This window comes from Hippocampus bargibanti, linkage group LG07 (assembly GCF_051943395.1).
Source record: "Hippocampus bargibanti isolate YZ-2025 linkage group LG07, ASM5194339v1, whole genome shotgun sequence".
In the NCBI taxonomy this organism is placed as follows: domain Eukaryota; kingdom Metazoa; phylum Chordata; class Actinopteri; order Syngnathiformes; family Syngnathidae; genus Hippocampus; species Hippocampus bargibanti.
The window spans coordinates 15,870,718-15,886,182 of record NC_142740.1 but is presented as its reverse complement, the minus strand read 5'-3'; the positions used below and the strand labels follow the sequence as shown (position 1 = coordinate 15,886,182).

General features: G+C 47.9%; 1 protein-coding gene across 1 annotated transcript in view; it reads left to right on the top strand.

Annotated features, from left to right (window-relative positions):
* unc13a (unc-13 homolog A (C. elegans)) overlaps positions 1 to 15,424 on the top strand; it is a 60,107-nt gene extending 44,683 nt beyond the window's left edge. The window contains exons 42-44 of the mRNA XM_089001801.1: positions 8,713 to 8,805; positions 9,045 to 9,204; positions 10,525 to 15,424. Of these exons, the coding sequence (XP_088857927.1) occupies positions 8,713 to 8,805; positions 9,045 to 9,204; positions 10,525 to 10,813 (542 nt within the window). The 3' untranslated portion in view covers positions 10,814 to 15,424. The remainder of the gene's footprint in view (positions 1 to 8,712; positions 8,806 to 9,044; positions 9,205 to 10,524) is intronic.
* The last annotated feature ends 41 nt before the right edge of the window (positions 15,425 to 15,465 follow it).

Sequence of the window (15,465 nt, the reverse complement as noted above, 5' to 3'; positions counted from 1 at the left end):
TAACAAGAACGTTGACAACTTTTATGCATTTGTGCATGCGCCGGACGCGCTGATGTCTGTATAAATGGAGCTGCACTGAATACATACTTACTAAGTATGTATGAGCAGGTAATAAAGCATGACACACGGACATCAGGTAAGAATAATACCAATGCATCAGTAGTGTAGAGCAGATTTGACGCAGCATGTCAGCGTGAGGGGCCCGAGCGACGTGTGTGCACGTGGGTGACAAGAGGTGGCCGAGCGAATGTGTATCAAACCTCAATTTCAAAGAGGACATTTTGTGTGGACAAATTGTAACAGAAGCGACTACGTGTGGACAAAGTGTAACAGAAGCTGCCATTTTCTCTCTACTGTACATAAGCAAAGTCGAAGCACCAAGTTGAGCAGAGCTGCAGTGTGATGCGCTTGCCCTCGATCAATCCTAATATGGTATGGCAATGCTATTAGTGTTAGCTTCTTCTGATATCATCAGTTAATGTATGCATGGTGGCACTGATTGGTACATATTTTGATCAAATTGTTTGGATGCCGATAAAGCGCTGGCCATGGCCTCTGGGAATGTTTTTTTCCTCTTCAAAAAGGGGGCACCATTTCTTTTTTTTCCATGTTGGCGCTTTGTCCCATCTTCAGCTGTTAAAGCGTTATATAAACCAATATGCATGTATTGCATTGTATTTTGGACAGCCGCCCTCATTTCTAGCTCATATAACTCCAGACCCATATAACATAGGAATTAACTCTTTTTTTTTCTGATGAAAGAAGAGAGTCTAAGGTTTCTTACGCTGTATTGAATGTTTATGCAGTCCTAAAACTCAATATTCTGTGGGTCCCAGAATTCGAGCGACAATGACAAAAACCCTGGCACTGGAGTGGACACATTTTTGCACATTGTCTGTCAGTGAATGAGTTTAACTACCGGCGGATTTGCTACTTATTTTTATTATTCACTATTTGCTATTATTGTACTATTCAGTGGTAGCAAAAAAAATGCTCTCCAGATGTGGAATTCTTCATGCAGTTTGAATGCACCATACATACTTTAATGTTTGCCACTCACTGGCATGAAACATTTTAAGTCTTGGAAGTAATCCTTGTGGAACACCAGAACTTCAATCGTTCTTAAAATAAGGCCCTGCTGTACACCACCCCTAAAAGTTTCTTTCTGATCTCTACTCAACACTCTCCCATCGAGTCGCGCGGTCCAGATGGACTCCTGCTGTTCTCTTTGGTCTCATTGGAAGTTGGCAGTGAGAGAAACAATCCAATAATCCTTCCCGAAGAGTCGACGAGAGCCCAGCATGCCAGGAACACTCTGCCGTCAAACTCCCACTGACACCTTGTTTAGTGGGTGGCCGGTTGAAAAAACAAACACGCACACACTCAGGCTGCTGCTGTTGACAGAGTGAAGACTCTAATTAAAACATTTCAAATTAATATCCATCTGTTGCCATGTCCTTCTGGATGTCACGTTCCGGCGGCGACAGTGGCAGCTGGCGAGCAGGAACGTGTGGGATTGGCGGTGGATCGCTAAGCAGGACAGAAGCGTAGAAGCAGGCAATGGATTTATTAACATAAAGCGCAGGTCCGAAAAGACGCGGACCCGGTAAAAAGTTCGTGAGACAAAATCAAGAAATGACAAACTGACAATGCTAGTGGGTGAGTGGCGGCAATCCACCCAACCACACTAACTAAGAAAATAAAGTGGCACACGGGGGTGCAAAATAACCTACGACGCGGTGCAATAAACAAACACGTTCATGGCTAAAATCATACCTCGAGCGAAGCAAATTATGTACTGGCTACAAGTTCCAAGTACTGGCATGGCACGAGGCGAAGTATCTTCCGACGCTGGGTGAGTGCCAGCGTCGGGTTTAAATGTCCACAGTCAATGAGGAGGAAATTGACAGCAACTGGCGAACGGCGGGAGCGGAGGCCCCGCCCAGCTGTCAACTGGCTCATGACAGTAACCCCCCCCTCAACGGACGCCTCCTGGCGGCCCACCCGGTTTAGACGGGTGAGCCTCGTGGAATTCCCTCAGGAGCGACGGGTCCAGAATCCAGGTTCGCAGAACCCATTGACGGTCCTCCGGTCCGTAACCCTCCCAGTCGACCAGGTACTGGATGCCCTTTCCCCTGCGGCGTGAATCCAGGATCTCCCGCACTGCGTATGCCGGTCCTCCGTCCACCATCTGCGAGGGGGGGGTTGGGCAAGAGGGGGGGCCAAGGGGCTGGACTTCACCGGTTTGATGAGGGAGACATGGAAAACCGGGTGGATCTTCATGGAGGCGGGCAGCCGAAGTCGGACCGCGACCGGGTTGATGATGGCCTCCACAGTGAAGGGACCCGCGAATCGCGGACCCAATTTGGGGGTGGTCCTGGCCAGCCGTAGGTCCCTTGTGGACAACCAGACCTTCTGGCCCACCTGGTAGGCCGGCGCGGAACGGCGACGGCGATCCGCGACCTTCTGGTTCCGGACCGCCGTGCGTGATAGGGCTGGTCTCCCTCCATACACGATGGGCCCGCCGAAGATGGTGTTGTATCGACGGGACCTCCACCTCCCCTTCCTGTGTGGGAAAGAGCGGCGGCTGGTAGCCATAAGCCGACATAAACGGTGACCGACCTGTGGCTGAGGAGACCAGGGTGTTGTGGGCATATTCCACCCACGGGAGATGGATGGACCAGGCCGAAGGACGATGAAGGCATACGCAGCGCAGGGCCGCCTCCAGGTCCTGGTTCTTCCTCTCGGTCTGGCCGTTGGACTGTGGATGGTAACCGGAGGACAGGCTGGCCGACGCCCCCATGGACCTGCAGAAATGCTTCCAGACCCGGGATACGAACTGGGGCCCTCGGTCCGACACGATGTCAGTGGGGATCCCGTGGAGACGGACGACGTGTTTGACCAATAGTGTCGCCGTCTCGATAGCGGACGGCAACTTGGTCAATGGCACGAAGTGTGCCGACTTAGAAAACCGGTCCACTATCGTGAGAATGACCGTCTTACCACGGGATGGGGGGAGGCCGGTGATGAAATCCACTGATATGTGGGACCAAGGGCGCGGGGGGAGAGGTAGGGGGCGGAGCAGTCCTGCCGGAGGCTGATGGGAAACCTTGCCACAGGCGCACTCCGGGCAGGCCTTAACGAAGTCCGCCACGTCATCGTGGAGCCGCGGCCACCAGAATCGCTGGGAGACGAGGTGCTCGGTGCGGCTCACCCCTGGGTGACACGCCACCTTGGATGCGTGCCCCCACTGGAGCACCTCCGAGCGCAGCGACTGGGGGACGAACAGTCTGCCTGTGGGACACTTATCGGGAGTCGAGGTACCTTTTAATGATTCCATGACCCTCCGTTCGACCTCCCACTGGAGCGCCCCCACGATCTGGCGGCCGGGCAGGATGGGTTCCGCAAGGTCTTCCTTGTCTGCTGGCTCGTGGATCCGCGAGAGGGCGTCGGGCTTAGTGTTTTTGGTTCCTGGACAGTAGGTGAGGGTGAAGGAGAAGCGTGTTAAGAAGAGCGCCCACCGTGCCTGGCGTGCGTTCAGCCTCTTGGCGGCCCGGATGACCGCCAAGTTTTTATGGTCCGTAAGCACGGTGAACGGCTCCTTCGCCCCTTCGAGCCAGTGCCTCCACTCCTGAAGAGCCAATACGACGGCGAGCCGCTCCCTGTTGCCCACGTCGTAGTTGGCTTCGGCGGAGCTGAGGCGGCGGGAGAAGAAGGCGCAGGGGTGGAGCTGCTGGTCGACTGAGGAGCGTTGGGAGAGTACTGCCCCAACTCCTGAGTCTGAGGCATCTACCTCCACAATGAACGCGGCGTTGGGGTCTGGATGGCGGAGAACTGGGGGGTGAGAGAACGCCTCTCTCAGCAGACGGAACGCGGCGTCCGCTTCTTTCGTCCACCTGAACGGGGTCTTAGTGGAGGTGAGTTGGGTGAGAGGGAGGGCCTTCCGGCTGTAGTCCCGGATGAAGCGGCGGTAGAAATTGGCGAAGCCCAGGAAGCGTTGTAATTGCTTTCGAGAGGTGGGCGTGGGCCATTCTACTACCGCTTCGGTCTTGGCTGGGTCAGCCCGGATCTGCCCCCGCTCCACGATGAAGCCCAGGAAGGATAAGGAGGAGGTGTGGAATTCACATTTCTCGGCTTTGATGTATAGTCGATTCTGCAGCAGCCGCTGCAGAACCAGCCGGACGTGCTGGCGATGTGCCTCAAGGGACTCTGAAAAATTAAAATGTCATCCAAATATACAAAACAGAAAATAGTCAGAAAATCCCTCAAGACGTCATTAATAAGATTCTGGAACACAGCGGGTGCATTGGTGAGACCAAACGGCATCACCAAGTACTCGAAGTGTCCCAGAGGTGTCTTAAATGCGGTCTTCCATTCATCCCCCTCTTTAACCCGAACAAGATGATAAGCGCTCCGGAGGTCCAGTCTAGTGAAAACGGTCGCGGCCTGGAGGGACGCGAAGGCGGAGTCAATCAATGGGAGTGGGTATTTGTTCTTTATAGTTATTTCGTTGAGTCCCCGATTGTCCACGCACGGACGCAACGATTTATCCTTCTTGGCGATAAAAAAGAACCCCGCTCCCAAGGGTGACCGTGATGGCCGAATGAGCCCGGCCGCGAGCGAAGAGTCAATGTAGTCCCGGAGAGCCTGTTGTTCGGGTTGGGAGACGTTGTACAGACGAGAACTGGGAAACGGAGCGTTGGGCTGAAGGTCAATGGCGCAATCATAGGGACGGTGCGGTGGTAAGGACAGGGCGCGGTCCTTGCTGAACGCCTGTCGTAGGTCGTGGTAACAGGGCGGTACCCCCTCTAAGCTAATATCCTCCCTAGGGTAGCTGTGAGATGGTGCCGACCCGCCCGCGGCCGACCGGAGGCAGTGAGCGTAGCAGAGGGGGCTCCACCCCTGAATGGTAGGTCCGTCCCACGAAATGGCCGGATTGTGGGTCCCCAGCCAAGGCAACCCGAGCACGATGGGAACCGAGCGTGAATGCATCACGAAAAACCGCCGGTATTCCACGTGATTGCCCGAGAGTACGAGTCGAAGCGGCGCGGTTTCTTGCGTAACCTCGGCGAGTAACCGACCGTCGAGATCGAGTACGCTCCGACTCGCCCCCAGCTGAACAACCCGACAACCCAACGCCGACACGACGCGCGGGTCTATAAAACAGCCGTCGGCCCCCGAGTCCACTAAGGCCCGAACGGACATTGTCCTGGTGGGACCGTGTATTACGGCATCCAGCTCCAGTCTCCGCGACGTGAACCCCCCCGCGGGCCTTAAGGGGACCCGTTGTTTGTGTGGATGGGGTAACTTACAGTCACTGGGGGTCTTTCCGGGAAGCCCCCAACTGGGACAGTCCGGGGCTCGGTGACCCAACTTGTCACAGAGCTGGCATGCCGGGCCGGTGTTGCGTCGCTCCGGCGCCCGCGCAGCGGCCCTTTCGCCCCCCATCTCCATCGGCTCCACGGCCGCGTGCCCCCCACGCGGAAAGGTCCGGGCACCCCCTCGGGTCCCTGCTGGCGGCTCGAGATTAGCCTGGGCAGCACGCTCCCGGGCCCTGTCTCGCATCCGGTTGTCCAGCTGCAACGTGAGGGAGATCAGCTCGCGAAGGCTGGAGCACTCATCGCGGGTAGCCAGTTCGTCCTTCAACGCAGCGCTGAGCCCGCGCCGAAACATCCCTCGCAGGGCGCGGTCGTCGTACCCGCTGGCGGCAGCCAGGACGCGGAAGGCGACGGAATATTCCGCCGCCGATCGGTTGCCCTGCTGGCAGATCCACAGCTGGGACTCCCCTGCCTGCCCACTCACCGGGTGATGGAACACCTGCCGTAACTCGCCGATGAAGTCCGGGAAGGAGGCTCTGAGCTCCGGCCGAGATTCCCAGACGGCCAACGCCCAAGCGGCTGCGGGTCCGGCAAGCAGGCTGGTAACGTAAGACACTTTGGCCGCGTCAGTGGTGTAAACGGAGGGTTGCTGGTCGAATACTATGGAGCACTGCAGCAGGAATTGCGCACAGCGTCCGGGCTCCCCTCCGTAACGGGTGGGGTGTGGGATGTTGGGTTTGCGGCTCAAAGTTTGGGGAGGGACGGCCCCCGCGGCGAAAGCGCCGCTGGTCTCAAGTCTGTCTACCCGTTGGGCTAATCGGGTGATGTCGCGGCGGATCTCCGCGATGGCGGGCACCACTTGACCGAGCTGCTCCGCCTGCTGAGCGAGGACGGAGAAGATTCGGTTACTGTCTGCGGGATCCATGTTGGTCGGAAGATTCTGTCACGTTCCGGCGGCGACAGTGGCAGCTGGCGAGCAGGAACGTGTGGGATTGGCGGTGGATCGCTAAGCAGGACAGAAGCGTAGGTGCAGGCAATGGATTTATTAACATAAAGCGCAGGTCCGAAAAGACGCGGACCCGGTAAAAAGTTCGTGAGACAAAATCAAGAAATGACAAACTGACAATGCTAGTGGGTGAGTGGCGGCAATCCACCCAACCACACTAACTAAGAAAATAAAGTGGCACACGGGGGTGCAAAATAACCTACGACGCGGTGCAATAAACAAACGCGTTCGTGGCTAAAATCATACCTCGGGCGAAGCAAATGATGTACTTGCTACAAGTTCCAAGTACTGGCATGGCACGAGGCGAAGTATCTTCCGACGCTGGGTGAGTGCCAGCGTCGGGTTTAAATGTCCACAGTCAATGAGGAGGAAATTGACAGCAGCTGGCGAACGGCGGGAGCGGAGGCCCCGCCCAGCTGTCAACTGGCTCATGACACTGGATTTGTACCGCTGATGCGGCAAGTGGAACACTTGAGATGAAATTGTCCGCGATCCCTTGCCCTATTTCCTGTTGATGATACTAATTCAAAAAATGAAAACAAAAACTAAGCAATTTCATGTTTGTATTTTGTGAACAAACTATTAATTGTAGTCATTTTGTTAGTTACTGGTCACTCAACTCAACTGTATTTGTAAAGCACTTTCAAACAGACAATGCTGCATTCAAAATGTTGTACATGGATCAACTATCATATACAAGCAACAAGTCACAAGATAGTAGAAGGCACCGAGAAGTAAAACTTAGACCTTGTCTGAGATATAGTGAGAACAGCAGAGGCCCCAAAATTGATCCTTGTGAAACACCACATGACAGATGGGCGGTATGTGACTCAGAGCAGCCAAAGTTCTTAGGCCACTCATGAGTGATACCTGCAATGCCCACCATGTGCTGCAAACGAGACAGCAGAATACTGTGATCCACTGTATCAAATGCTGCAGTCAAATCCAATAAAACCAAGCGTACTTATTCTCCATTGTCATTTGGAGGAATCTGTTGCACATCTCGGGTGAAAATTCCCAGCAAGTAGGCCGGGTTTGAGTACAGCATTGATGGTTTTAAATAGTATATGTATGCTGTGTTGTCTAGCCTGAATAAGGTCCAACACATATTCTCTTTTGGCCTCTTTTACTGTGCTTTGGTAGTTCAACCAGCCGTTTTTCCAGATTTGATAAGAGATCTGTCATTTGTCTTTGTCTTTTTTCCACTTAAGTTCGCCTCATCCTTACCTCTCCAAGCTCATCCACCCCTACACACCTTTTCGGCACCTCAGGTCTGCTGAGTAGCCATTATTAGATGTGCCAAAAACTAAACGGAGGCTCATAGTGAATCAAGCCTGTTCCGTTGCTGGTCCCACTCTCCGGAATGACCTGCCACTGAACTTTCGACAAGGCCCCTCACTGTCCATCTTTAAAACACGCCTCAAAATTCACTTGTACTCTTTGGCATTTAACTCAGCATGATTCGGACTTGATCTTAGTTTCACTCCCTGGTACTTTCTACTAACTTTGTGACTGCTTCATTTCCTGTCTAGGATAGTTGTCCATGTGAAGCAGATTATTACAGCTTCGGCTGTTGTTAAAACACAATCTAAATCAATATGTATTGTATTGTATTGTATTGTATTGTATTGTATTTATGACACCCCTTCTAGCCGCGCAAGTTTTGTCTATTAAACCATGGCTCCGGGTTGGGTTTTTAGAAGACTGAGTAATTCTGTGCATTCGGTCATGAGCAGCGGTCGAAATGTCGCTCAAACCAATCGAGACTCAGTTACGGAGACAGCAAGCATTGTGAATGGTAAAAACAAAGCTCAAATGTCGCCGCAAACACTGCCGTATAGTCCGCCATCTTGGATTGCCCAGGATGAGAAAATGAGACGATTAAATATTGCTTGGAATGGAGTGAGCAAGAATATCCACGGCCAATGAACCAAATGCTGCTTCACCATGTCTCAAGACGAAGACATGGTCTAGTCTGATCACCTACCCCATTGTTTCTTCCCCCTGTTGCATGTCCTGAAGGTGGACTACCTTGAACGTTACCTTTTCAGGACCACCCTGCATCCTAACACAAATCTTGCATCTGAGTGGGCGCTAGTACAAATCGTTAATTCTGCCACTGCTGAAACATGGGAACCCTTTTTTTTCGACAACTTCTACGAAGAATTTGATGACGGAACACCGTCGTGGCAGGCCCACTCACAGCGGCTTTAATTTGCATCTCAGCTTCACACCACTCTGCTTAAAGTCCTCCTCTCACATGCTCATCACGAATATTTGCCCATTTCTAATCCTCCAAGATGGAAACGGTTTTCGGTTTTCATTCGGATCTGGAGCTTCGGAAGAGGGAACTTGAACCGCTTATTTACCGTGTGTCCCTTCAACCAGGGTCCGGTGTGGATGACGCGGTGGGCGAGGTATCCATCCATGTGGAGATCTTTACTCATCCCAATACCGGCGAGCACAAGGTCACCGTGAAAGGTACTATTTGTTGTTTTTATTTTCTCCTCTCAATGCTCTTCAGAAATGCTTTCGGTCAAATGAGATTGATCTCAAAGTACGAGGATCACGGTCGTCATGATGATGGTCTGACGTGGGTACAGCCAAAAATGAAAACACCTGCAAGGAGCATGCAGAAGATGCAATAGATCACCCGTGTCTTGAAGAGGCAATCGTTGACGTCAATGACACTCAGTCTGTGTTTTTTTTTTGTGTGACAGTGGTCGCTGCCAACGACCTGAGGTGGCAGACGCAAGGAATATTCCGTCCGTTCGTGGAGGTCTTCATCATCGGCCCTCACCTCAGTGACAAGAAGCGCAAATACGCCACCAAATCCAAGAACAACAGTTGGGCACCCAAATACAACGAAACCTTCACCTTGTGAGTGATCTTGACGACGTTTTGTCATGTGGAAATTCGTCATTGTTTGATCAGGTGGAGTGAATCATTCCATGTTTTACGTCATTGAGTCCAATATCGATGGATGAAATTTAAGTCAAAATCGTCATAAACTATTTTAACTCATTCACTGCCAGATGATGTGCACAAATGTGACCACTACAGTTCCAGGGTTTTTGTCATTTTCACTCACATTTCAGGACCCACAGAATATTGAGTTTTTGGTTGTAAGTTATATGGTTCTGGAGTTATCTGAGCTTGAAGTGGGTGCGGCTGTACAAAAGGCAAATGCTGCCCCCTCGTGGGAGGGAAACACATTGCCAGAGGTCTGGCCGGAGCTTGATCAGTGATAGCGAGAGCCCATACCTATTGACCCGATCAGGGCCACTAAATCATTTTATGTAGTCTGCGAAAGCAAATAAAGCATGTCAACTTCTATGGTGCTCGCTAAAAATGTCTTCCAAAATGTAAAAATCTAATGTCATAAATAAAAGACATGTTGCAAGCATTTTCAAAGCCCTTGTGACAGTAACTTAATGAATACTTGAATAAACTGCTATTTTCTTATTTATTTGCTGTATTTATGTATTTATTTTATGTCTTTATTTTGTTTGTTTGTCTTTCAGTCAAGAGAGGTTATTTATTTATTGATTTGTTTTGTTGTTTATGTTTGCATCTATTTTTTTTATTATTTTGTGTTGTTTTTTTTGTCATGATAGGTCATGTATTTATTTTGTTGTTGTTTTTTCAGTCAAGAGAGATAATTTATTTATATATTTGTTTATTCGTTTTGTCATGTATTTATTTTTGTTTTGTTTTCAGTCATGAGAGAGGTCATTAATTTATTTATTTGTGTATTTATTTATTCATTTATTTTTTCAGTCAAGAGAGGTTATTTATTCATGTGTTTAATTGTTTATTTTGTTTTGTCCTGAGGGATAGGTCATTTGTTTGTTGTTTTTTTCAGTCAAGAAAGTTTATTTATTTATTTATTCGTTTTGTCATTTATTTATTTTGTTTGTTTTGTTTTTGTAATCATGACAGACAGGTGACTATTTTTGAAATGTGTCTATTAATTAGTTTATTTATGTATTCCTTTATTTTAAAATCATTTATTTCGTTTGTTTTGGGGTTTTTTTTTTTTTTTTTTTTTTTTTTCAGTCAAAGAGCCCTCCGAGGCAAGCGGTATGACAGTATATGGTTTGATACCCCTCCCCACTAAAGGGAGCTCATGAGATCACGGTTGTGGAATGCTTCTTTGCTCTCTCTGTGTTGAAGCACCTTTTATTTTTCTCCCTTCAGCACGCTGAGCAGCGAGGTGGGCCCCGAGTGCTACGAGTTGCAGGTGTGCGTGAAGGACTACTGCTTTGCCCGCGAGGACCGCACGGTGGGCATGGCCGTGCTGCAACTGAAGGACGTGGCCTCCAAGGGCAGCGTGGCCTGCTGGCTGCCCTTGGGCAAACGCATCCACATGGACGAGACGGGTCTGACCGTGCTGCGCATCCTGTCGCAACGGAACAACGACGACGTGGCCAAGGAGTTTGTCAAGCTCAAGTCGGACCAGCGCTCCGCCGAGGAAGGTCGAGGCTGAAACTCTTGGTGGTGTAAATTCATTCATTCCAACGGAGGATTCGTCTCACGGAGATCACATCAGCCATTTTTGTGATCAACAGTTGATGTTTGTCAGAGAAGTTCCGGGAGTGGTGTTGCAAAATATATACAGTGGTCCCTTGAGGTACATGCCGACGGGGTTTTTCAGATAGGAGCTCTTGTTTGAGTGATTTGCGTTACTTTGAATTGCACACAAAAAAAATTGAGAGACGATCGCTCAACTCTCTACAACAAGATGCAGTTTGACAGAGAGTCAACAATACTGACACCAGGCTGTGTGACAGTACAGTGATATCTCGGTTTACGAACTTTTCGATTTACGAATGTTAAATTTATGAAAATTTTACCTTGGCATACAAACTATTTTTCGGGATACACATGCAGCGCCACAATGAGTGATGTGTCATTCGCGAACGAGCCTGTTCTAACAAGAAAATGGCAGCCGACTAATTTTTGTCCTCAATTGCCCACCCCCAGTCTTAAGTTAAAGCCATGTGATTGGTCAAGAACACAGCAGTGAGGGGCGGGGAGGGGGGTTACAGACAGAGAGAGAGAGTGAGGCCGTTCTCCAAAAAGAAAATGGCAGCTGACATTTTTTGGTCCTCTATTCCCCGCCCCCAGTCTCCGGTTAAAGCCACGTGATTGGTCAAGAACGCAGCAGTGAGGGGAGGTGGTTTAAACATTAAAGACATAGGCAGATGACAGAGAGAGAGTGACAAAATGGATTTCAACTTTGATAGTTCAAAGGCAGAGTGTAGACTGCAAGGTTAAAATTCCCATCAATCAGGCTCCACAAACAACCCGCACAAGCCATCTATACACTTGATGCAAAAAGCTATCTACCCAGCTAAACAGAACACAATTGCTGAGGAACAAGGTAAAATGAAAACAATACAAACAAAGCATACAACAATAAAACCATAAATAAAATGTTGTACTAAGTTCATCCTGTTTACTTGATATCTAATATTAAGCAGATTATTTACTTACAGACAGTGTAGGTGTTCAAATAGCTGAAATGTTTCGGCAAGGCGGAAGTAGTCGCCGAAACATGTCAGCTATTTGAACACCTACACTGTCTGTAAGTAAAGAATCTGCTTAATATTACATAAGTAAAATGATAAATAATAAAATAGCAGATTGAACTAGACATTGAAAGCAATTTTAAACAGATGGGTTTTGAGGTGGGACTTGAAAATAGGAAGGGAGTCAATATTACGGATGTTAGGTGGAAGTGAATTCCAGAGTTTGGGAGCAGAGCGGCTGAAAGCTCTGCACCCCATCGTGGTGAGACGGGCAGAGGGCACATAGCGGTGAAGGGAGGATGAGGATCTGAGGGACTGAGAGGGAACGGAGATTTGAAGCAGGTCAGACGAATAAGGGGGGCAAGGTTATGGATGGGTTTTGAATGTAAACAGAAGTATTTTAAATTCAATCCGAAGTTTAACAAGGAGCCAGTGGAACTGCTGGAGGACAGGAGTAATGTGGTGAAAGGAGGGGTTCTAGTGATGATCCGGACTGAAGAATTTTGGACTAGTTGGAGTTTATGGAGAAATTTCTGATTGACACCGAAGAGAAGTGAGTTACAATAATCGATGCAGGAGGTGACGAGACTGTGGATAAGGATAGCAGCGCAGTGAGGAGTGAGAGAGGGACGTAGACGATTGATATTACGGAGGTGGAAATATGCAGACAGAGTTATATTATTTATATGGCAGTGAAAAGATAGTGAGCTATCGAGGATGACAACCAGGCTCTTGACCTGAAAGAGCCTGGGTGACCATCACAAAGGTAAAGAAAACAACTTTATTATACAGTACAGTTTGTTTCTTTAATTGTAATACCATAGAACATTTATTATACATAAAATAAGGTATATTTTGTGTAGTTTTAAGGCTTAGAAAATTAGAAAGTAGAAAATTATGTTTTATGGGGAACGGATTATTCTCATTTTAATGATTTCCTACGTGAAATGATTTTTTGGGATACACACTTTCCGCCTTACACACTCTGTCTGGGAACCAATTAAGTTCGTAAGCCAACATATCATTGTACTCCCATTTGAGTTAACGACAAAAATTCAAACTAAAATTTGAGGATTACCAAAAAAAGAAAAACCACGAACAGAAACATCACAGATGGGCTAATGAATAACATTTGCGGAATGAAATGGTGTTCTCGTGCTTCAAGCAATTCCAACACCAACGGTGGAGCAACTGACACATTATTTTGCCTCTGAACAGCTGACTGCAGCTCACTCTTATTTATTTCTGTATTTTTGTGTTGTAAAATACAAATTATAGTTCTTACAGAAAGAAAATTTGAGGTTGGGGGAGGGACAAATTGTTGGCATTGCAATTAATGGGGAAGCATGAGTTGAAAGGTTAAAATTATGCCCACGGTCACCGAATGAGTTCAACTTGTATATCAAGGCTCCACTGTTATTTCAAATCAAGTTTTCCCCTTCAAATAATTCCCCAATCCATGAACTAACTCCCAAAGGATTTTTCTGGGATCTTCAAAACAGGTCCCCTCGATGACTCAGTTCAGGTTGGGGGAAGAAGAAGGGGGAAAAAAAGCGATTGGATCATGCCACAGCATGGCAATGTCCCTTCTTGGCAAGGAACTGTCAGATGCTCAGAGCATTTTAAACAGCCACGTTGCCCGACCACAACGCTCGCCTCCTCTCACACACTCAGGATCTTTAGGTGCCGGTTGATCATCTGACAAATGCCGAAGGGGAAAACTTTATTCATTTATTGTCTATCGACTTATTGAGCTAAATATTTATTTGTTGTCATTTATTTTGTGTGCGTTTGTTTTCATGTATTGATTTTTGTTGATGTATTTGTTTGTCTGTTTGGTGATTTGGGCAACACCAGTCCCGGAACATTTCTGACAGTTCTAAAAAAAAAAAATCACACATGGCATTGCACACGTCTCATTCGGCTGCACAGGGTTTAATTTGTCTACTGAAAAGAGCTAAATAGTTGCTCAAATGCGTCAGCCAAAAGGAAACCAAGTTCCCAGGGAAGCAAAGCACGGCAGACGAACATGTTTCTTCTGGTTTACTTTTTTGTTCAGATTATATTTATACGGAAAAAGTTTGGAGTCTATTCATGAGTCTTACGCAAAATTCCAGTAGTTTCGGGAAGATCTAAGACGGTGGACCAGAGCACACCGCCTGACACCCTCAATGCCTTCTGTCTTGTTCACCCGCCGTCTTTGTGATGACACAAAGTGCACATATATGTGTATATATACGAGAATGTGTGAGTTGCCTGCCAGTGAAACCAACACAAAGCCAAGATCATAGCGTGTTTCTCGTGTCATGGTTTCCCCCGTCTTTGTCAACAGTATCCACATTCCATGTGGAAGGTGCCAACCCCTCACCCGCACCCCCCTTGGTTCGAACAACAGCAAGCACAAGTCATTGTCCCTCCGCCAAGTGTGACCGATGCTAAAAGGGCTCTTGATTTCCCACCACGCACAGTGTACATCTGACATGGACGAAAAATGGAAGACCTTGATGGGTTGGGCAGACTTTTTTCTGATCAGGGGTCATTTCAGTTCCCCGTGGGCCAAATGTAAATGATGAGATCATAAGATCGATGACAAAATTAACCTCTGAGGCTCCCCCCAGGCAGAGAGTGCTTGCCGCGTTAGTTGGAGCTCTATGCATATGATCTATCGAATCAAAAGTTCTTCGGCTTTATTTTATATATTTATTTATTTTTAAAGTGTCTCGTGTTTACATGGTGGATATTCTTAATCATATATGTATCAGCACAAGAATTGAAAAAAAAAACAATGTCAAGGGCCAAATGTCTGTTGCAGCCTAATTCGTTTTCTATTTTTTTTAAGTTTAAAAAAATATCTCCTTTTCTTGGGGAATTGAACCATGCGGATTTAAGTGTGTGGCATGTGTATCAAGGTGTGTTTTAAAGGACAACCGACGTCTCCGGACAAGTTGTGTCCATAATTTGTAAAATGGCTTCAAATGACTTCCACTGAGCGTATTTTACAAAGATTCCACCGCATATAGCTATATTTTACGTTTTAAGACTCGCGCTGAATATTCGGTAAGTCTTGTTTTCGAGTTGGTGACGAGTCCGTACGTGACGTCACTAAAAGACCGCCCCTGACCGTAAAAAAGACGCATTGTAGCGGTCCTTCCATCACGTCAATGTATTTTGCTGTACTTGTTTGGTCTGGGGACCTCGTGTTGCACCCAAAATCCGCCAGAAGAGGGCGTCCAAGCTCCATATAAGGAATTTATCAGCCTGTCGAAACGGAGGTGGCCACAGGAGGTCGCCATTTTGTGCCTCTTTTCTGGTTATTTTCTCCCCAATTTTGCCTCAAAATGGTACAAATAAATTATTTAATCGATTGCAAACATGTATGCTTCCCTCTTCAGAACTATTTGAATCATATTTATAACTGGATGTGTAACAAGAAAGCATATTCTCCGAATCTGAAGCCATTGTTTTGATTCTCCAGCAATGCAAGACGTCTTGGCGTGCCGTCACGAACTGGGGGCGGGACTTTCTGAAAATGGCCAATTCGCAGCTCAATTTTTTTGCAGATTTTGGACACTAAGTCATTTTTATTGGTGTTTCGCATTTGAATAAA